This window comes from Mustela nigripes, chromosome 9 (assembly GCF_022355385.1).
Source record: "Mustela nigripes isolate SB6536 chromosome 9, MUSNIG.SB6536, whole genome shotgun sequence".
In the NCBI taxonomy this organism is placed as follows: Eukaryota; Metazoa; Chordata; class Mammalia; order Carnivora; family Mustelidae; genus Mustela; species Mustela nigripes.
Window position 1 is genome coordinate 52,486,075 of NC_081565.1, and position 23,224 is coordinate 52,509,298.

General features: G+C 34.9%; 1 protein-coding gene across 4 annotated transcripts in view; it reads left to right on the forward strand.

Moving 5' to 3' along the window:
* Positions 1-23,224, forward strand: part of PSIP1 (PC4 and SRSF1 interacting protein 1) — a 42,838-nt gene that overhangs the window by 14,815 nt on the left and 4,799 nt on the right. The window contains exons 4-11 of one of the 4 annotated variants that reach the window (XM_059411604.1): positions 4,115-4,253; positions 6,522-6,626; positions 7,559-7,621; positions 12,690-12,786; positions 13,797-13,872; positions 18,958-19,186; positions 20,054-20,172; positions 22,858-22,913. In XM_059411604.1, coding sequence (XP_059267587.1) covers positions 4,115-4,253; positions 6,522-6,626; positions 7,559-7,621; positions 12,690-12,786; positions 13,797-13,872; positions 18,958-19,186; positions 20,054-20,172; positions 22,858-22,913 — 884 coding nt within the window. Of the gene's footprint in view, positions 1-4,114; positions 4,254-6,521; positions 6,627-7,558; positions 7,622-12,689; positions 12,787-13,796; positions 13,873-18,957; positions 19,187-20,053; positions 20,173-21,468; positions 22,142-22,857; positions 22,914-23,224 lie in introns of those variants that run through there. The other 3 variants (XM_059411605.1, XM_059411606.1, XM_059411607.1) reach the window with 3 other exon arrangements.

Sequence of the window (23,224 nt, forward strand, 5' to 3'; positions counted from 1 at the left end):
CTTCAGTCCACAAGTCAAAATGTAAGTAACAGATGCATAGCATGTCACGTTTTTCAAAGGCTCTTGGTGATTGGTCAGTGTGCATCTTGTTTTTCAAATCCTACATAGATGAGAGTGTATTAGTGGTGTTGAATGGTTATCTCAGTGATATACCCACTCAGGTTACATTAAAAAAAAACAATGTAGGGAATTGGCCAAAAAGAATGAAAGTGCAGCAAAGAAAGAATAACACTAGAAGTCAAATTTGAACCAAATGTAAGTGGAGTTATAGAATAAAAAACTAACCTTCAAATGTAGACATGCTGCATTTGGAGGGACTGTGTGCAGCCAGAGGAACTTGGTGAAGGCAAGCTTAGCAACATAAATGAGGAAAGTGCTTGTAATAAAAAGGATGAAGATGTCTCAGAGGAAGTGATGCCAACAAAAAACACTAGACATATTTCACAACATTGGAAGTGCAAAGGATAAAATGTTGGAAGTTGATCAGACTTAGAAAGGAATATGACAATTCGCCAAGGCATAGAAAATATGCTCACTCCATATATTTGTTATATGATCAGAAGAAGGTAAGCACTGTTCAAACTATTCTTCCTGAGTTATTTTTTTTTTACAAAGAAAAACACTTCAATCTCGATGTTTATAATGTTTTAAAATACAATGTACTAAATAAGTATTTTATTTTTTCATGCCTTATTGCTGTCAAAAATAATAATTTAATGTTTTGACAATTTTAAATTATGGAATGATCATAATTTTTCCCCTGTTAATTAAGATTGCCTTGTTTTGTCTATTTTTAAGTTTTATTTAAGTGTGTGAGTGTGGGAAGGGGCAGAGAGAGAGAACCTTCAAGCAGACTCCCTGCTGAGTGTGGAGCCTGACAAGAGGGCTCAATCTCAGGACCCTAAGATCATGACCTATCATGACCTGAACTGAAACCGAGAGTTAAACACCTGACTGAGCCACCCAGGTGCCTTTTTACAGGGTCATTGTTTTTTGTTTTTTGTTTTTGCAGGGTCATTTTTATAGTCTCATGCTGCCATGCAAAGTAAGGACTGTCTGTTTTAAGGAGAGATAATAACCCACATTAAGTGAACTGTTAAACCTTTATACACCAAATAACATTGTGGTAGAATCAGTCTTCTCTTGTTTTTTGTTTGTTTGGTTTGGTTTTTTAATATTTTATTTATCTGTCAGAGCGAGCCCAGCACAGTGGGGAAGCAGCAGGCAGAGGGAGAAGCAGGCTCCCCACTGAACCAGGAGCCTGACATGGGACCAATCCCAAGACTCTAGGATCATGACCCTCACCAAAGGCAGATGCTTAACCAACAGAGCCACCTAGGCACCCCCAGTCTTCTCTTTTGAATAGCTTTTGGGTTTTTTTTTTTTTTTAAGATTTTATTTATTTGACAGAGATCACAAGTAGGCAGAGAGGCAGGCAGAGAGAGAGAGAGGAGGAAGCAGGCTCCCTGCTGAGAGAGAGAGCCCGATGCGGGACTCGATCCCAGGACCCCGAGATCATGACCTGAGCCGAAGGCAGTGGCTTAACCCACTGAGCCACCCAGGCGCCCCTGAATAGCTTTTAGGTTTAAAGTCATATCTCAAAATGCCCCATGTTTGAAGTTTTAAAACAGTCTTATATAATTTTGTTAAGTATTTAAGATCCCTTCCACTTTTGGAAGTTCTTGATGGCACCAGTTTTGAGCCCATCGGGCATTTTGAACTGCAAGGGATGGTGCTGTGTTTGTATGTTGCTGCTTAGAATCCAGCCTTTTATCAGTTTACTTTCCAGCTTCAAGGTCTCTGATGGTATTGTGTTTCTTGTCATCTTCGGCCTTATAAGTTCTTTTTGTGAGGTTTTGTAAGAGACTTTGTGTTGAATAGCTTTGTTCTAACTAAGTAGAACAAAGTATATTTGTTTTTGATGGATATTTAACTCAAATTATTTACTTGGAATTTGAGACATTATGTAGGAAGAATTGTTTTACTGTTTTAATTAAATGTGTTAATTTTTCTAATTAGAGATGATGGGTAGGAATGAATGATTCCTAGTAAAAGGCTGAATTTCTCAATCAAATGAGATAATGATGATTTAAATTTGCTTTAATCAATGTGCATTTAAAAATACACAGATACAGTGAGAATTCCTAAATTACAGAATTTAAATTATAAAGCTGGCTTTTATATGCACTGGTTATATTTAAGTAGAGCTCTAAGTCTCTATTTTATTTTTGTTATTTTTAAAGATTTTATTTATTTATTTGACAGAGTCAGAGAGGGAACACAAGCAAGGGGAGTGGGGGAAGGAGAAGCAAGCTTCTTTCCGAGGAGGGAGCCGGATGAGGGCCTTGATCCCAGGACCCTGCTGAAGGCAGACACTTAACTGAGCCACCCAGGCACCCTCTAAGTCTCTTTTTAATTAAAATTTTATCCTAAAGCCTTCTGAAATACTCTTAACTGGAGTGTTAACTGTAATCATTAGGTCCCTATTTTTTTTTTTTTTAAGGTTTTATTTGACAGAGATCACAAGTAGACAGGCAGGCAGAGAGAGAGAGGAGGAAGCAGGCTCTTGGCTCAGCATAGAGCCCAATGCGGGGCTCGATCCCAGGAGCCTGGGGTCATGACCCGAGCCAAAGGCTGAGGCTTTAACCCACTGAGCCACCCAGGCGCCCCATAGGTCCCTAATTCTTAAAAGAATTTTACCAGATAAGGAATTTGTGATATATACCTAATTAATAATCCATAATTTAAATCGTAGCACAGTTTAGAGGAGAGGAATAGTAATCTGCTTTTCCTTTTCCTTTGACGAATACATGTATGTCAAGCAGCATCACTCACAGGCACAGTGCGTCTTCCTTTATAGAACTGACTGATGTCTGCAGGACCAGCTGATGTAGGAGATATAAAGGGTCTGTTCTGGAGAATATCTCCCATTACACACAGTTTAGTCTCATCATTCAGAGTCCATATTTGTGAATTTGCCTGCTCACTAAAAATATACCCAAATCAGTACTCAACAGTGCTTTCATGTGCAAGCAAAACAGCAAAAATTGTGAGTGATTTGATGCACACGTTCCTAGCAGAGGTTGACCCGGGCAGTATTTTGCCTTCTTATTTTTGGTTTTATACTATAAACTGTCCTTTTTGCAGTCCTAGGTAGTGCTATAGTTTTTGCATGTTTGTGGGGTTTTTTTGTAGTTGTTGTTATTTTGCAGTTTGTTATGGCCCCCAAATATAGTGCTGAAGTGCTGTTTAGCATTCCTAAGTGCAAGAAGGCAGTTTTGTGCTATATGGAGAAAGAATGTGTTGTATAACTTGCTCACTGTGAGTTCAGTGTGAATGAGTCCCTAACGTATGTTAATGTGTCTTTAAGAAGAAACACACACAAAAAACAAGATGATATATTGATTGGTTGGTGAAAATGTGACCAGAGTCTCTCAAGAACCCTACCCTGTATTTTTCTGGGTGCAGTAGTGTGTTATTTGCTAATTCAGTGTTTGTGGAAACTTTATAGAACATAACTACCACAAATACAAGACTGACTTTAATGAATGTATAAATGAACAAATGAACCAGTTATAACCTCTCATTCCTACATTGAATAAAGTAAAATTCTTAACACATTTTATTCCAAAAACCTATATATATGTGTGTATACACACAGACATATACATATAGTAATATACCTTATTGATAGTGTTTAATGAGTTGTGTTTTATAGCAAATTACTTTGGAATAAAATTCTTTTTGGAGTGCATTTTAAATGGATTAATGCAGTTGTGTCACAGTTCTTTTCATTTTGGGGCATTTTTTAAGATATACATAAAATTTAACATTTTAACCTTTTTCAAGTGTACAGTTCAGTGGCATTGCAGTCACATTGTGCAACCTGTGTTTTTTTAATACAGGACTGGATTCTAGGGGCATGTGATTGAATTTTTAATAAAAGCATTTGGACTTAAATCTAATGAGTTATTTATGTCTACCTTTAATGTAAGATTTTTTAAATCAATTTTGGGTTAAGAATTGTTTATAATTGCATCATAGCATAGTGCTATTTAAGGAGATATATTTGAGATTGCTTTGCACTCACATTTCTCTCCCTCTCTTTTTTTAGTGCTTTTTTAGGCCCAAAGGATATATTTCCTTACTCAGAAAATAAGGAAAAGTATGGCAAACCAAATAAACGAAAAGGCTTTAATGAAGGTTTATGGGAGATAGATAATAATCCAAAAGTGAAATTTTCAAGTCAACAGGTGCGTTATATTACATAAAATTTACTTTAGTATTGTCAGTCTTGAGGAATGATCACTATGCTAGCTGTAGGAAAATAAATACTAGTACTTACTTGTGAAGTTGAAACTTGATCTTTCATATCTGAAGGAAATGATGAAAGTAATACCTACCTAAACAGATCTCAGAAAACTGGGAAATACTCAGTTATTTAAATTGTGATTGATAGTTTGATGTATCATTGAATTTAAAGCCATATGTACTATTCTCTTAAATTTGGGTATTATAACTCAAAGGATGTATGTTTTTTTCTTATTCATTTTAATTTCTAAATCCATAAAATTGTATTAAAATACAAACCTCACATGCGTTAAATTAAGTATGTGACAGAAGTCGTTTTAGCACAATGCAATTTATACTTCATGTTTTTGGTATCTAGAAGAGCAGCCTTAACCTTCCTTCTTACTGTTTTTCACGTATTCAGAGGTTTTGTTCATTTCAGTTAGACTGAGGTGTAGGGCTACCTGACTGGTAGTCAGTAGAGCATGCAACTTTTGATCTTGGGGTCGTGAGTTCAAGCCCCACATGGGGCGTAGTTTACTTAAAAAAATAAGACTGAGGTAGTAAAAACTAAAGAAAATTTTAGAAACTGTAGAAAATTCTACAACTTAACTACTTTGAAGTCCGAATTATTTATTTGTTTGTTTGTTTGTTTGTTTATTTGTACATACATACATACATACATACATGTGCCATGCTTTTTCTCACCTTGAAGAACTTCCAGGTGCTTTTCTCCCTGGAAGATTTAAATCTTATATTGATGCTCCATGGCTGCATTAGATGATCCTAAGTACCTTCATTACCACCCAAAACTTACTTATTAATCATACCATATCATATATGCTTCTGTACTTAACTGCCACAGTTTATTAGCGCCATGAACAAAGAAGTTGTGTGTCGTATATGCCAGTTACATGTGTGGCAAGAATAGGTATTCACTAAATATTGTTGCATGAATGTAAGGGTAGATGGTTTCCCATCATTGTTGCCTCAGTTGTATGGTGGGAGTCCAAAGAGACTGAATTCATTATTTCCTGAAGCCAGCAATTTGTAATTTCACTTGGATCATGTGTCCTGTGATTAGACTTTTTCATCCTCCGTATAGCAAATCACCCTATCCTGTGTTCCTTTGTATCTACTTAATCTTCAGGTAGTTTTTTACCATACATGCTTGGAATTTGCCATTCCACAATGAAATTTTTGGTAGATTGTGTGTATAAAACCTCGTAATTTTCTGTCCTTAAAAAAGTATGAATGATTGTGCTGATGTGATATACTTTGTATTCAAGCCCAAACATGTCCCCAGTGGCACATTCCTAGGATTTGGAGAAAACCATGAATTCTAAACATACAAAACAGAAAAATTGGCCATCATCATTTACAAAAATTTATATAAGCAATTTTGGGGGCATTTTAATATTTTTCTCTTGTGACTTATAATTTTATGGGTTTTTACCGAAGAAGAAATGGGTTTACAGTTTAGACTTGGAAAGGAAATCATTAGGGGCACAGTTTGGACTGCAGTGCTGTCATCTTGTAGACCTATGCTTACCTTCTAATATGTACTGTGTTACCTCTGTTACTCATCTTTTTGGGCCCTTAGTAGATCATCTGTGAATCTTATCATGTGGGGGTACTTTTAAAATTTAATGATGATTGGTTTTCACCCACACTCCAAACCCAGAGGAATGAATCACTGCTTGATTAAATTACCATCCACGAATTAAAAAAAAAAATTGATAATTACTGGACTCCCACTCCGTGCCTTTTAAATAAACTAAGTATGAGATAAAGATCAAAGTCTTTAAATGAAGTTGTTAATATGCCTTTTCCTAAGGGTCTGTGTCTTGGAGTAAGTTTCTTTTTGGAATATGTCAGTAGTTGAATAAGCAGTGCTATTCTAAATCAATTTACATTGTATCTTATTGGATATTTATTGGTAAGAACATCAGAATGGTATTCTTTGTAATTATACTCCCATTTCTGCCTTAACAGTTTTATTCTTTACACTTTTTATACCTTCAATTAAAGGAATACAATCCCTTTAAGACTAAAAAAAAAAAGTTTAAAACTTTTTAAAAAATTGTGTATTTGAAAACATCTTATGGAACAGAAATGAGGGTACTTTTCTAACTTTCTTGCAAATAGGCTTTTGAATTTTTTCATGGGTAGAAAACTTTTAAATTGGGGTAAAGTGTTATTTGGTGATTAATAGACCTGGTTGTTTATAGGCATCAACTAAACAATCAAATGCATCATCTGATGTTGAAGTTGAAGAAAAAGAAACAAGTGTTTCAAAGGAAGATACTGACCATGAAGAAAAAGCTAGCAATGAGGTGTGTTTAATTTCTCTTGCATTTTAAACCCATTTTGTTGCAAGGAAGAAATTGTAAGATGGGTTCATTATTTGACCACGAAGTAGAAAGTAATCTTTAAAGTAATGAATGAAATAATATTTAAGGCTTATTTCCTTATGTAAATATTAAATACTGTATTGTGAAATAATTTTTGCATTTTTAAGATCCATGATATTGGGGCACCTGGCTGGCTCAATTGGTAGAGCATGTGACTCTTGATTCTTGAGGTTGTGAGTTTGAGCCCCATATTGGGAATAGAGATTACTTAAAAAAACTTTAAAAAAAAAAAGATGCCATGGATGTTTTTATTTGAAGTTATTTTGCTTTGCAATATCTGACGTTTGCATGCAGGAGAGTGGGTTACTGTTTGTTAGGAATCTTTTTAAAGCATGGTATTGTGGGATGGAGGTATTGGAGAGGGCATTGAAGTGAATTTTTAAAAATCTAGATTTATTTTCATCTCTCTATTTGATTATAGGTGGGGATACTCACTGAGCCTTTTCCGGCCTCATGGAGTAGTTGTTAGATGATCTCCAGTCTCAGCCACTTAAAATTTACAACCCTAAAACTCAGGATTCTGCTGTAGAAAAAAGTGGTTTTATAAATTTAAAAAGATTGTCTTGTGTCCTAGCAAGTGTGAATTTTCTATTTCATCTGACAGAGGAAATAATTTTTTTTTTTTTTTTTTTTTTTGGTAGACAAAGATCCTAGCTATTCCTTTCATTTTATAATGATAATGTTAAGACTTTAATGTTGATAATCTCAAATTTCAGAGAAGTAAAACAAGTATCCCTAGTACCATTAGTGAAATATGCTGTTATTTTTCAGGAAATTTTCTTTAAGTCTTGACATAATTTATTCAGGGGTGTATGTGTGTGTGTGCACACGTTTTTTTTTCTTTTCAATTTCAGGATGTGACTAAAGCAATTGACATAACCACTCCAAAAGCTGCCAGAAGAGGGAGAAAGAGAAAGGTAATGTTGCTGCTTAACCACAGGGATCTTAAAATAATTTTTATTTTATTCAAATTGAGAAAGAGTAGAGATAATGAAACCCTATTATTAAATTTAAAGTTGGCCTTTACTCCCAAGTCCTTAACTTTTTTAAAGGATAGGGTATTTTATTTAGGAAAATTATTTCTTTTCTAGTGATACAGCATCCTTACAATAGATCTAATGGTAAAGGAAATGCATCAGCTTTCTTTCCTTTTAATGACACGTCATCAAGTTTTGTTTGTAAAATGGATAACATATACTCATAAGATTTTTGAGAAAATTAAATGAGCTACCACATTAAATATTCATAATAAATCCTGGTACACAGTAATTGCTGTCAGTATTGTCCATTCTACTGTTAATATTAGCAACATTGTTAAATGAGAATATGTTACATTTTAGGAGGAGGTACACTCTCTGCTTTTAATTAATGTTTCTTCTTTCTTATGTGAAGTTTTGTTCATCACCTTTTTCTGACCTATTTATTTCATAGATTATTATGTGCCAAAGATCCAAGGAAAACTAAGGGTTCGGTTTCTCATGAGGAAGTACAATATGAAAACAAATAATTATAGTGGATTTTTTTTTCTTGTGAGATGTGTGTGGAAGGGGGTATGATATTTTTAACAAGACTTTAACATAGGCAGTCTTGTCAGGCAGATGAAGGTGGGGGAGAACATGTGAGGCAATTTGAATAGTGTATCCACAGGTATAGAGAAAATTTTATTTCAAGCATTGTATCTCAGTATTAATAAAGTTTGAGGGAAAATGGTACACCTTAAACTTAACCTTGAACTTAGAGAAGTGATGGGAAGCCATTGAATCTTTTTAAATTTCACATGCATCCTTTTTTAAAGCATGTGAATGATGGAGACTGGATTGGGGTAGTAAGACAAGTTCACTGATTAATTTGTTCAGAATTTTAGTACTAACATCACTGGTGCAGGCAGAGCATGAAGCAGTGAATAAAAAAGATAAGGTCTTTGTTTTTGTTGAACTTACATTTTTGTGGGACAGACAATAAATACATAAAATAAGAGTTAAAATAGGGCATTATGATAGTGACTTGGTAACTGAGTCATGAAAGGCTTTTCTAAGCAGTTAGCATGAGATTGGAAGGAAAGGACCTTCTAGCAGGTTTTTTTTAGTAGTGTAGAATCAGAGATAGGTTTTAAGAGCACTTTGGGGTGGGGGGAGGGTGGTGGTAAAGCTAATGGTTTATTGGAAGTAGGTGTGAAGGGAAGGAGGAATCTAGAGTGACTCCAAGGTTGGTTTGATTTGGGAGCAAAGACATGGGGAGGAGGAAGTAAAACATCTAGGGGAATTAGACTGCAGATACATTGTTTTTAACACCAAAAGGGGAAAAGGTAAAAGTTAAAGATAGAGTCACTGATGTAAAGATAGGATGATAGGTGAGGTAGTCAAGGGAGAAAGATGGGAAGAACACAGAAACCAGAATCCCGAAGGAACTTAATGGAGATGAGAGGTTGTTTTGTAAAGTTAAGGCTGAGAAAGAACTATCAGGAGAAAAGAGAGGATATCAAGCTAAACAAGGGAGGAGAGAATTTTTTTTTTAAATGGCCAATAGTGCCCTGATATGGAGAAGATCCCAGAAGATATCTGACAGTTGGACTCCCCCAGGATATTTTAAAGTCAGTAAGGGCTGATGAAGGGGATTGCAGAATAAAACACGTAATGTTAAAGTTACAGTTTCTGAAATCTTTGAAGGGAAGGAGAGAAAATGCAGCAACAGGGATTTGCATGGTTAAAGGAGAGAGTTTAAAGTGAAAAAATAATGGCTTTAACAATTTCTTTGCAAAACTAGGAAAGATTGAAGATGTGGAAAATATGAGTAATTGTAGAGGAAGATGCTGGATGAGAGAAAGGAGGCAGGCATATTTGAAGGAAGAGACTTAATAGGAAGAAGGAAATGGACATTTCTTCCTCTTTAACAGTAAAGAGAAGGATGGAGGAGGTTATTTAAAAGTTGTAGGGAGAGTAGGCGCGTGGGTGGCTCAGTGGGTTAAGCCTACACCTTCAGTTCAGGCCATGATCTCAGTGTCCTGGGATCGAGTTCCTATTCGGGCTCTCTGCTCATCGCGGAGCCTGCTTCCTCCCTCTCTGCCTACTTGTATCTCTTTCTCTCTCTCTGTCAAATAAATAAATAAAAATCTTAAAAAAAAAAAAAAGTTCTAGGGAGAATTGAAAATTAGGGAATTCCTTCCTGCTGGCCTCAGTCTCTCTTTACTCCACCACCCAGTTCAAAGGAGGAATGTGTATATGGTATAAAGCAGGAAGAAAGGATTGAAAGTTACGCTGGTGAGGGGAGAAGAGGGCCTGCTCAACAGGGTAAAGATATTCATGGATGGCTTTGAGATCTCAACTGAGATTACATAAAATGAATGTAGTAGTATCATTTTTTCCCCCCTCAGGTCTCATCAGCCAGGAATAATAGAGCAGAGAAGGTAGAGTTTATAGTAATTAATTCTCTGCTGGAGATTTGTGGGAAAGGTGCAGTAAAACAAGAATGCAGAGGGTTTGAGGATATGAATATGAGTCCCATGATTGGTAGGTGGGAGGGGTGCTTTAGGTAAGATCACGAAGGGAGTAGTGCTAGAAAGTGGGGTAATGGGAGTAAAGGTGTGAAAGAGTTAAAGGTCTCAGGGAGATCAAGTAAAACAAAAAATTTGTACTCTATTTGCGTTTAAGATTTAAATATATGTATATTCAGAATAACAATAGTTTCTGTCTTTTCTCTGGATGAAATACATATTTTCACAAGGAATGCTTTTGACTTGCCTGATTTTTCCAGCAGTCAAGAATACATATCCATGGTAGCACTGGTTTTTTGATGCAGTATTAGTGTTAATATATTTTTATTTATGATACTTATTATTGATCAATTTGTTGCCTCTTACTTGTACCTCCTCCAAAGATCCATTCTACCTTTAATTCTTATGTAATGTTATGGTTTACTTTCAAAAGTAGAAAGTGTAAATGAAGAGATGTGTGGGTTTGTTTTGTTTTTGTATTTGCACTAAAGAGCTCATCATTTGAACTGAATCTTAGAGAACTTTACCCTCTGAAACATCTCAGTCTGAAAAGAGCGGTCATACAGTGTTGGGTTCTCAACCTTGGGTACCGGGGGGACCTGATAAAACCACATGTTCCTGGCTCCCCACCAGAGGAGTTGCTGAATCAAGATTGGGGCAGGAGTGGGGGTAGTAGGCAAGTTCTTAAAATTCTAGAAATACAAACTTAGTCAATGTTTAACAGAGCAATTTTTATAATGTTCCTTGAGAACAGTTCAGGGGGGATCTTAGTTTATTGACTTTTAATAATACTTTGAACAGGCATTATTATTTTCCAGCTATAAAAGTAAAAATCATGTTTAAAAATTTAAAATGGAGGGGCACCTGGGTGGCTCAGTGGGTTAAGCCTCTGCCTTCAGCTCAGATTATGATCCCAGGATGGTGGGATCAAGCCCCACATCCGGCTCTCTGCTCAGTGGGAAGTCTTGTTCTCCCTCTCCCACTCCCCCTGCTTGTGTTCCCTCTCTCACTGTCTCTCTGTCAAATAGATAAAATCTTAAAGAGTGGGATTGCTAAATCAAAAATTTGCATATTTTTAATTGCTGGTATTCATAAAGATCATCTTTCAGAAAGGTGTTGCCAGTCTGTTGATCATTGGTAATAATATGATTCTTCCATTTCCTTACCAGTACTGGGTGTTATCTCTTAAATGTTTGCAAATCAGATTGTTGATTGAAAGATTTTCAAGTTTTGGAGGCACCTGGGTGTTTCAGTTAAGTGTCTGCCTTGGACTCAGGTCATGGTCTCCAGGTTCTAGGATTAGGCCCCATATCTGGCTCCTTGCTCAGCGGGGAGTCTGCTTTTCCCACTGCCTCTCCCCTTGCTCATGCTCTTTCTCTCTCTCTCTGATAAAATCTTTTAAAAAATATTTTTAAGTTTTTCATCAGTCCTATTGGATTGTACATGTTTTTACATGGTTTATTGCCTTTATTTTTGTTTAATTAGTGCTGAGTTGAAATAATTGGTCATAGGGAAGCAGCTCATTGTGGTCCTGCCATCCTCCTTTTTTGTTTCTTCTTCACGGTTTCTTTCCTCCCATTTCAATTATGATCAGTTGTTTACATTTCCTTTCTAATTGGTGGTTTTAACCTTTGTTCTACTCTACTGCTTTAATCAGTTAAACTGACTCTCATTTGGGGCTCTTGACTCTTCAGGGGTCATTTTAGTTTCCAAAGGGTCACTGGAATTTATTACTTTACTATAGTAACTCACTCTTTATGGAAAATATATTGCCTTATATATCCTCTTCCTAGAGAAGAGGAACAGATGTCATTTTAGTTCAGTAGTAAAGCATGTATATATTAACAAAGTAAAAGAATAAAATATCGGCAACTTAATGTCTTGCCTTTACTAATATTAGGATATTAATTTAGGTTCTGTCTCATAATTACAGAGTGTAACATTTTGAGATACTTGGTGAAAGTACATTTATAAGCAGCATGTGGGTTAAGTGTAATTATACTTGGGTCACCATTTTGCATCAAGCATGTTAGCTCTGTTTTTACAAATGATTTTCTTAGGCCAAGGATATTAAGAAGTGATTTTTTTGTTTGTTAGAATTATTTGCTGGAGGGGTGCCTGGGTGGCTTAGTTAGTTAAATGGCTGCTCTTGAGTTCAGCTCAGGTCATGATCTTAGGGTGGTGGGCTGGAGCCCCACTGCACAGGCTCCGAGCTCAGTGGGGAGTCTGCTTAGGATTCTCTCTTCCCTTTCCCTCTGCCCTTCACCTGTGCACTCTTTCTCAAATTAAAAAAAAAAAAATTGTTCACTCTTATAAATTGTTATAAGCTGTGTTTGGAGATGTCATTCTGACAAGTTAACTGTTGAAAAGAATAACAATTTACAAGTTATGCTTACATGTAAATTCTTTAGGGTGGCTTATCTTTGTTGTTGAATTAAATTTGGAATGCCTACTATTTATTTGCTAAGCAAGTTAATTAAATCTTTGTGATTCAGGCAGAAAAACAAATAGAAACGGAGGAGGCAGGAGTAGTGACAACAGCAACAGCATCTGTTAATCTAAAAGTGAGTCCTAAAAGAGGACGGCCTGCAGGTAGGATTATTCATGTTTAAACCTCTGATTTGTGATTAATACTCCTGTTACAGTGTTGTGCCTCAGATACTTTGGAATAAGTGGATAGACAATTGGCTATGTGTAATATATATACAAATTTCAGAGGAGATAAACCTGCTGGTTTCTGCTTTGTGTGATTATTTTAAAGTAATTATTTGGGATATTTTTTCATTTTCTGTGTTTTTATCTCTCTCATATTTTCCCCTAATAGCGGCACATGAGGCTGTGGTGAGGTTAAATTCCATGAATGATGGATTTACTTTCCCTCTCACTGTAGAAAGCACAAGTTTTCCAAGTGAAAATTATTGCATTCATTGTTTAGGACCTTTACAGTATGCAGCTATCTTCAGCATTGCCTTATAAAAAGAAAGTATTGTCCTAATTTGGGAAATTGAAGATAGTGTGGAAGGATATGCCTCTAATACAAAGTAAAACAAAGAAAATTAACCAAAACAGAGCCAGTGTTTCTCTACCTAATAGAATTCTTTGAAAAGGGGGGGAAGATCAGTAAAACCCAGAAAAGAAAAATCCTGAGATTTGTTTTCATAATTATTTGGAATTTAATTTTTAATGGGTCAGTTAATGGTGTTAGAAAATTTAGTGAATTCTGATACAGACTTTCAGAGATGTTAATGTACAGTATACACTTTGTACTATAATATGTATATAAATATTGAATATAAGTGGTACTATGCATTATAAAGTTGAATTTTGTGGTCCTTATGTTAAAATGAGGAACATTCTTTTAAGCCCTCTCAGCCATACTAAGGAGGGAATGAAGATTACTTTGCTGATCTACCACTAGTAAATATTCTGTTGTTGCTCATTTGAATCATTGGAGGATATTATCTTTAAAACTTAAAATAATAAGATAATGTCTATAATAAAACACCAATATTCTTAGTATATATCATTTATAATCTTTATGTCTGAGAATTGCATCTTGAAAAATGATAGTTACTAATTTTGTTTTTCCCTCTGAATGTTAGCTACAGAAGTAAAGATTCCAAAACCAAGAGGCAGACCCAAAATGGTAAAACAGCCCTGTCCTTCAGAGAGTGACATGTGAGTTTATTTTTAATGTATAGTTAATTATACACTGAATGAGGTATTTGACCTTAAATAAGTATAAATCTCTTTGTATTATACCAGTTTTATTTTATATGATATTTGCTTTTACTATTTTATATTTCTAGAAATTATGGGGAAGAACTATTGAAAAGTTTTTTGTTGTATAGAAAGTAAAAATTAATGGGGAATCAAGAAAGATAGGATGAGAGGCACCTGGATGGTTCAGTCAATTAATATCTGACTCCTGAATTCAGCTCCAGATCTTGATCTTAAGAGTCCTGAGTTCAGGCTCTCCATTGAGCTCCACACTGCTCCTGGTACCTACTTTACAAAAAATCTGCTGTGATCATCATTTCATTAATCTACGACGTCTTCTTGGTATATCAGGATGTAAAGATACTTAGATAAAACAGGGTAAAACCTATAATAGAGAAAATTGGGCAAGATACATGTTTAAGGAAGGTTTAGACAAAGAAAGGCAGTTTCCACAAATCCTTTCTAGCTCCTCCAAAATAACTTTTAAAAATACTACTAAGGGGGAGGGGGCCCTGGGTGGTGCAGTCCCTTAAGCATCTGACTTTTGGTTTCTGCTTAGGTCGTGATCTTGGCATTATGAGATCAGATCAAGCCTACCGTCTGGCTCTGCTCTCAGGAGTTGGCTTAAACTCACTTCCCTTCATTCCCCCCCCTCAAATATGCTCTTTCAAATAAATGAATAAATCTTTAAAAAGAAAAAATACTAAGGGGCGCCTGGCTGGCTCAGTCAGTAGAGCATGTGATTCTTGGTATCAGGGTTGTGAGTTAAGCTCCACGTTGGGCATAGAGATTACTTTACAAACGTTATTAGGATTATTTTTATACTGTGAATTTAAAGTTTTAAAGTATTTTGGTGTAACTACTTAACAAAATAATGGGTTTTTTTTTTCTTGCCACCTTTGTTTTCCACAGATGAATATTGTTTATGTGGCTTTTCTGTGTAGAAACTTCACCAGAAAGGAAAGAATGTATATTTAGACAAAGAGCAAAACTCTTTTTAGCTATTGTGGTTAAAGATTTTATAGAGAAGGGTCAAGCAAGTAGGGCATTTAAGAGGAGATTTATAGTGTTTTGAATGAAACATTTTTATAGGAAATTTTAGTTATAGAACACTGAAGCCCTGGTACTTTTCAACTAACATATGTTTCCAGAGTTTTATTTTACTGCCAAGCTAGCTTTTAAAGTATTCTCAAATATAGTGGCACAAAATTACAATATGGCTTTAACTCCTGTAGTGAAATTAAGAAATTAGGTACATGTAGGTGAGTTTTTCTTTTTAAGCATACCAAATAGGGGTGCCTGGGTGGCTCAGTTGTTTAAGCAGCTGCCTTTGGCTCAGGTCATCCCAGGATCCTAGTCCCTATTCAGCAGGGAGTCTACTGCTACCTCTCCCTCTGCTCTCTCATGTTCTCTCTCTCTCCCATCTCAAAAAAAATCTTCTCAAAAAGATTTTTTTTTTTTTTAAATTAAAAAAAAATAGATCTCACTCATTCCCTGCCTAATCTAATCATGGAATCAGGCATAAAGTCTAGGATTTTGTGATTGCTGTAAGGCCTCGATCTGGAGACTTAGGAACTGAAAATATAAGTTATCTGCTCCCCTCTCCCCTTTATCATGTACTTAGATCTGGGATAAGGAGCCATTATAAATAAATGCTCCTATTTGGAAAGGGGAATATTAAGAGCCATGCAGCAGTCATTGTTCCCTAAGAAATCTAGAATCCTGGAAAATATTGTGTGATTCTCCGTATTTAATGTATAAGGAAGGTTCCCTTGATTAGGCCCCAGTTTTTCTGATTCTGTCTTGCTAAAAACTATTTCTCTGCATGGCTTTTAGCTAATGCTGTGACACTTGTCTACTTCTCCATATCTTCCTTAGTTGTATCTGAAAGGTTATTGGAGGTTATTATCCTCATCACCTGAGTGGTATTGTGTCTGCTTTTAGGCTATAGGGTGTTAGAGACCCAAGATTACTTTTTTGATCTCCATTAATTTCTCTTGGAGGCGGTTGCTTTTGGTAATAATACTTTATAGCATGTGGGTGTGTTTTAGTTAGCTTCATGCCCAGTGGTCTTTCCCTAGGATTTTCTCAGACTTGTTTTTAATTCATTTTTCCCCCACTGCCCCTCTCCCAGACATGCTTATTATATACCCAATTTACACTCTGAGTTTATAGGTTTTCCTGAGAATCCCTTGGTCTCTTCCCTAGAAGTTGTTCATCTGAAGGACCAAGGCAGCCCAATTTGAATTCCTAAGGAAAGGTGTAAACTACCTTTGGTGGATATTTGATCCCTTTTTCTGAATTTGAAAATTTTTTATAAGGTGGAGGGGACTTTCAACACTGAAATGCATGGAATTTTTATGTATTCCTTTTGTCATTTTGCTATTTTTAAAACTCGTTTCTTTTTGAGGTGCCCTATTAAATTTATCCTGATAACAACCCACTCAAGATGCTACCATTCTATCTTGAAGTCTTTTTACCCAAAGCCACTGAATTTTTTTTCACATTATCACAGGAACAGTTTTACCCATTATATAAAAATGTACTAGGATTTTCAATTTCTCAGCCCTAAAGTCAGTGCCACATTTTAAATTTTTACATAAATTTCTGTATCCATGAGCTTTTTGTGATGGCAGTGTATGGACAGCCTCAGAACAGTGGTAGCTTATGAGATTTCTCATTCATGTTCCATTTAGGTTGGGCATTGGCTGTGTCTGTTCTCAGCTGTGTACCTGAGCACAAACACTGGGGGCGAAGGGCTATACTATATAAGCCCTTCTTGAAGTTTTTGCTCTCCACCATTAGCACAGGATGTATGTGTTAGTGATAGCTTTTTTGTAGTGAGTTCTGAAATAAAAAGATAGTGGAATAGAGCCCGAAAAGCTGAAGCCATCTCATAATCCTCATGTCAAGTAAGAAATATTTGGTATAAGCCACTGAGATATTTGGAGTTATATTTGCATTAGTTGTTACTTATGTTAACATATTTTTAACTCTTTACTAATAGTTTTGTACTGTGCTTTCACATTGAAAAGGGAAATTGTCACTGTGGGAGAAGTCTGTTTTTCTTGAAAGGTGGTGTGGGAGGACCACTGGGAAAGTACTTGTTTGTAGCAAGCTAGGATAGTTAAGTCTGTGGCAGTCTTTTTGGTATTGTTCAAAAACCCTTGAACCACTATTCCTATCTCTTACAGGATAAGAAGTATTATACACTTCTTAATCTGTGTTTAATAATTAAAAAAAAAATGGCCACATGGTAGTCCGTTGTATGTACAATTCTTAACATCCATCTCAAGTATGGATACATCCTTTTAAAAGCTTTGTCATCTATTCTGTACACGTGCAAATATGTTGGTTAGAATACATTGCTGGAAGCAGATTTGCTAGTTCAGAGGGTATTTGGATTTTTAATAACTGCTTCCTTCCATTGAAGGGATATTTTGGGCAAGAAATTGGTATGTCTTAAGAGCCATGGGAATGCTTTCTGTATTTGAGTAGGTATTCCCATCTCCATGAAATTATCAAAATACTCACATCTGTGAAAGTATTGGACAAAGTTTAAATGATTGTATGTGCATGCTTTTTCTCTGTTGATTAATTAGTGAGGAAACCCATGTGACATTTGAAAATAAGCATAGCCAATGATGGATTTTTTTCCTTCCAATTTAATAATCTCTTAAGGGTTCAAGAAGCAGTTGTCTGGTAGGCTGTCACTGGATTTGGAACTGAGATAGTAGGTGGGCTAATTATTTGACCTTCACACCATCATTTTCTCCTTCATCAAATTGAATGGGTTGGACTAATGATCTGACATCTCTTGCACCTCTCAGGTCCATTGATATAATTGCATAGTTTTTGAAAATCTCAATGAAATTCCTAGACTGATAAAAAGATGAATTTTTAAACGGCTTGTCCAAGCCTCAAGTTGTGTTTTAATGGGATGGCTTTAGTTGGATGTATATACCATAAAAGTCATTATTATGGTTAATATTGGCATCATTTGGGCACCTGGGTGGCTCAGTGGGTTAAGCCGCTGCCTTCGGCTCAGGACATGATCTCAGGGTCCTGGGATCGAATCCCACATCGGGCTCCCTGCTCAGCAGGGAGCCTGCTTCCCTTCCTCTTTGCCTGTCTGCCTCTCTAACTACTTGTGATCTTTCTCTGTCAAATAAATAAACAAAATCTTTAAAAAAAAATATTGGCATCATTTGCTTCTCCTAGAACCTATCATCGGACCAAAAATAACTTGTATTTATTTCTGCTATATTAGTTAGCATAAAGGTCGTCCAGTAGTAACATTAGGCTTACTGAGCAATTTTGTTAATTTTGACTTAGTGATGTCTGTAAATCCACTGGTAATGGGAATGCTTAGTACTAGTGAATTCAGTTATATATTATGTTTAATTACATATATATTATATATTTTGTTATATATTATGTTTATTTATGTTATATATTCTGCATAATTGCCATATATTTTAGCACTGTATGCATAATTTGGGAGCCTTTTACCTTACAAAGTATTTCTTTGAGTTCTAAAGTGATCATATTTGATCATAAGCAGTTCACTTCTGCAATTGTATTTTTCCCAATGCGTGTCCTTTTTAAACATGTTATTCTTACAGTTACGTAGAATATAAGATCCAGGTGTCACACCCATCTTAACTTATTGCTGTATCTCCACAGTGAAGAATTATCTTAGCACATATGATCATATTAGGTAATTTTTTCATTAAATAAAGAACATTACAAAAAACTTGGAAAACAAAGGAAAAAATTACTCCGCTATTACCCTAATTGCACTGTAATTTTTGTATTTTCTAATTTATAAGAAAAGGATGTTCTTTTCCTCTTATGATGGGATGGTAAAGACATTATATTTAACTGGAAGATATGTTAAATTTTCTTCTCCAAAATACTTATTTAGTTGGGAGAATATGGTTAAAAGACAGCCCATAATGATACCTTAAAAAAAAATGGTTTGTGTGTGTGTGGTTTTGTTTTTTTTTTTTTTTTTTTTTTTTGCTATATTCTCCAAAATAGGGTAACTGAAGAAGACAAAAGTAAGAAAAAGGGGCAAGAAGAAAAACAACCTAAAAAGCAGCTTAAAAAGGATGAAGATGGCCAGAAGGAAGAGGATAAGCCAAGAAAAGAGCCAGACAAAAAGGAAGGGAAGAAAGAAGTTGAATCCAAAAGAAAAAATTTAGCTAAAACAGGGGTTACATCAACCTCTGATTCTGAAGAGGAAGGAGATGATCAAGAAAGTGAGAAGGTACAGTGTTTATCAAATAAAAGATTTGTTCTCTTTTTAGTTGCCTATGTAGTTCTTTTTTACCTAGTAAGCATTCAGTATCTCAAAGTAGGAGTGTGATTAAAACTGAATTTGTCTTTCTTTGTAAGCTTGAACTAGCTGTGTTAAAAAGCATATTTGAAACTTTAGTTTATTGAACATTCTAAATTTGTGTCACCTTTTCAGTTATAATGTGGAAATCAAATGTTATATAACAATCTTCCAATAACCCACCTATTTAGAAAAGTACAAATTAAACCAAATGGACTGTGACCAGTGAAGATAGATGTAATAGAGATGCATTTATACAGTTTTATTATTTATTACATTGAAATTCTTAGCGCTCTTCGGGCCTATTTAGTGTATCAGTTATATTTTATTTGAATGCCACTGTTGTTCAGGGATTTGATTAAAGCTATACATCTTTTTGCATAGGAAGACACAGTATTGTGTATAGCCTTGGAGATCTACAGATTCAGGTCCTGTATCTTTGGGGTTTTTTTCCTGTTTCTTAATACTTTCTTTAGAGGCCAAAAATTTTTAGTTGGATAGCATAAGCAACGTACTTGTCAGTAAACAGGTACTTGTCAGTAAACAAACAGGTCAGAACCATAGTATAGAGAACCATTGTATAGCAGCAAATAGCCTGATATACTTTTATTCCTATAGTCATCAAGGCCAAGTTCAGTTTAGATAGCAACATGTGTAATTCTGAGATTTTTTTTTTAATTATAGAAGTATTTGTCCCTTCAGAGAATGAGTTGCTTTTTTTCCTCCCAAGATTGTAATCCCAGAAGCACTAGTCACTGACTTGATAGTTAACTAAATTCATCCTAATTCTCAAAACAGAAGAGAAAAGGTGGAAGGAACTTTCAGAATCCTCATAGAAGGAATATGCTGAAAGGCCAGCATGAGAAAGAAGCAGCAGATAGAAAACGCAAGCAAGAAGAACAGATGGAAACTGAGCAGTAAGTATTTTTTTATTCTAAATTTTGATTTCCTTTTTAAGCTAGCATGAAATTTTTAAATGATAGAATCTCATTTTCCAGACTGTATGAAGCCTTTTAGAGAAGTGACTTTCCCCAGGTGTTAGAAAAAATCTTCCAGTATATGATGATAATCATGTTTTTTAGGCTTCATTCTTTGCTGAGTAAGAGGATGAAATTCACTGAGGTAGTCACTCTGTGAATTATTTTTAATTTAAACTGAGAGTGCAGATAGGATTTAAACTGTGTAGCTTTGCTGAAACTGTCCTCATCCTCTACTATTCACTTGTTGAGTATTAAATATAGAAAGAGTGGTGATAATATGTAGGTGGAGAAAGAATTAAATACCCTTATTTGCCACATACCACCAGCAGGCGACTCCCAAAAGACCAGCAAAAATAGTAGCAGCAGTTGAAAACCCGAGAAGGCCAGTAAATCTAAAGGCTGACAGGGTTTGCATTAAGTGTGTGTGATATAAATGAAGTTCAAAGCTGATTTAAGTTTTGATAACTTGGAGACAGTATATACAGACCATGGGGAATTTCTTTCCCTTTCAATTTTATTCTATAAAGTAATTTTATTAAAAGCAAACAAAATAGCACTGGTGATGATTACACTTCATGTGCTTATTACATTTGTTTTCCTAGTTATCTTGAGATTGTCACTTCTGAATTCTTTCTTTGAAAAGCATTTTGTGAAGCATCTTTCGTTATTCTAACTAAACTTGGTTTTTTTGTTAATGGAGGTGATTTTAAAAACATGCTGTAGGTTATGAAGACATACTTAATGACAAGTAGTGAATTCGTTAAGTAATTATGTACTTTTTCTTTATAAGATACATTTGTAAGCCAAAGTCTCTACAAGTATAGTGTTTGACTATCTGCTTTCTTAGTTGTTTGGAGGATGATTAATAAGCAGTTTCATCTGCTTGAGGGGAGTAATTTAAAAATTATCTTAAGTTCAAAAATGTTACTCCCTCCATTCTGTTAGACTTTTGACCATTTCTGTAAATTACATTATTTTTTGTTACCTATCCTTCTCTATCCTTTCACTGAAAAGTTGTTGGACTGTTTGTTGCTTTTAACTTTATTGTGCTCCCCAAATTAAGATATAAAATTAGTCGTTGCTTAGTAAATCTAGCCCAACCCTTCTTATCTCAAAGTTATCTTTATGTGTTTCAGTTTCTTTTTGAATGTCCTCCGAATGTAACTTTCTCAAATTCTAATATTTGTGTTTTCTTTCCTTCTCCTGTTATTACAAAACTTTGTACTTGGACAGTTTTGCTCTGTAAAGCATTTCAGATGCAGCTTGTGTGAAATGCATTATGCAAAATAAAGTTTATTGTATTGTATTCCCAGCCAAACAACATGTAATCTACAGTAATAAAAAATATATCTCATTTTGGGCTCAAAGCATTAATCCAGTTACTGAAAAGAGAATACAAGTGGAGCAAACAAGAGATGAAGATCTTGAGACAGACTCATTGGACTGAATTTCCCCCTCCCCCCCCTTGATGGAAGAATGTTGCAGATTCTAAATTGAGGACTTCATTAATGGCATTATTACTGTGTTATGATTGTTAAAAAAAAAAAAAAAATTCCTGTAAGGTACACACTACATACTAAGGTCGGCCATCATTCCTGTTAAGTTTTTTTTACCAAGCTTAAGATGAAGCTTTGTGTTTGGAAGTTAGAAGATGGTGGTTGTACATTATTTCATTTAGAAAATATAAAAACTCATTTTGTTTTGAAGCTAGGTGTTAAACTGGAATAGCTCTGATACCCCAGAGAATGGGGCAGTTGTGCCCTTCCCTTGACATTCCTTTGTTGTTTAATTCTTTAGAATCTTAATAATTGTTTTTTTTAATCCTGAGAGATTAAACAGTAGACTTGTTAAGAAAACAAAAATGAAACTGTAACCAAAATTTTAAAATAAAGTTTTTTTAAAAAAAAAAACCTGATTTTTAGATATTGTTTTGTTCTTGTCTATTTCAATTGGTTTATAATAGGGCCCGAACTCAAAGCCAAGGTACTAGAAATTAAGAATTCATTTTAAAATGGTTATTTTTGTGATCTGCAGTAAAATGGTACCTTTTCTTTTGTGAAATGGTATGTGTCAGTGAATGTCCTTTTAAGTTTGAAATATTGGCCAAAAGGAACCCATTTTAATACCATAGTATCATCTTTGAACAGTCTATTTAACCTAGAAACTTAACCCCTCAATTATCTACCCTTGTGGAGATGTGGGAAAAATTAGTCTGTTTTTGACATGCTACTTTTTAAAAAAATTGTGATATAGAACTCATGAAATGTTTATAGGTATTCTTTTCCCACAATGGTCTGTTTGTCCACTGACCCTGAAATTGGGTCTTTAAACAACACTATTTATTGTTGGAAAAAAATTTCACCATGACAAGTCTGAAAATTATTTGTAATGCCACTGAAACATTCGATTTTAGCATGTTAATTTTTGCATGTGTTTTTAGTAATTAATACTAATAATGCTGTGGCATTCCAGAGTCCCATTAATTACAGTCAATTCCTTACGATCTAGGTTATTGACTTTCTATTTTAAAAAAATTTCTTAGCTTTTACATAAGGGATGTGGGCATTTGGTAATGAGTCACAAGTTCCAATGTTTTGAAATATTTGTGTTAACATTTGATAGGCAGAATAAAGATGAAGGAAAGAAGCCAGAAGTTAAGAAAGTGGAGAAGAAGCGAGGTTAGTTGTTTCACTTTCTAAGATGTATAAAATAATACACAGAAAGGAAATTATACACTTAATTTTTCATGTATAGGTTTTAAAATCAGGCATTTTATGTTCTTAAATCCTACCAAAGTGCTTTTTCAAATCCCTAACAGATTCTGTATACATTATATTTTAATTCTAATCAGGCGCACTTGCTAAGGATGCAGGCTTACGGTTTTATTGCTTATTACCTGGGGTCACATTTTTGTAACATTGCCAAAAGCTAGATGTTTTCACATTTTTTTTACAGATCTCATGGTTTCAGATAGAGTTTCTATTTTTAG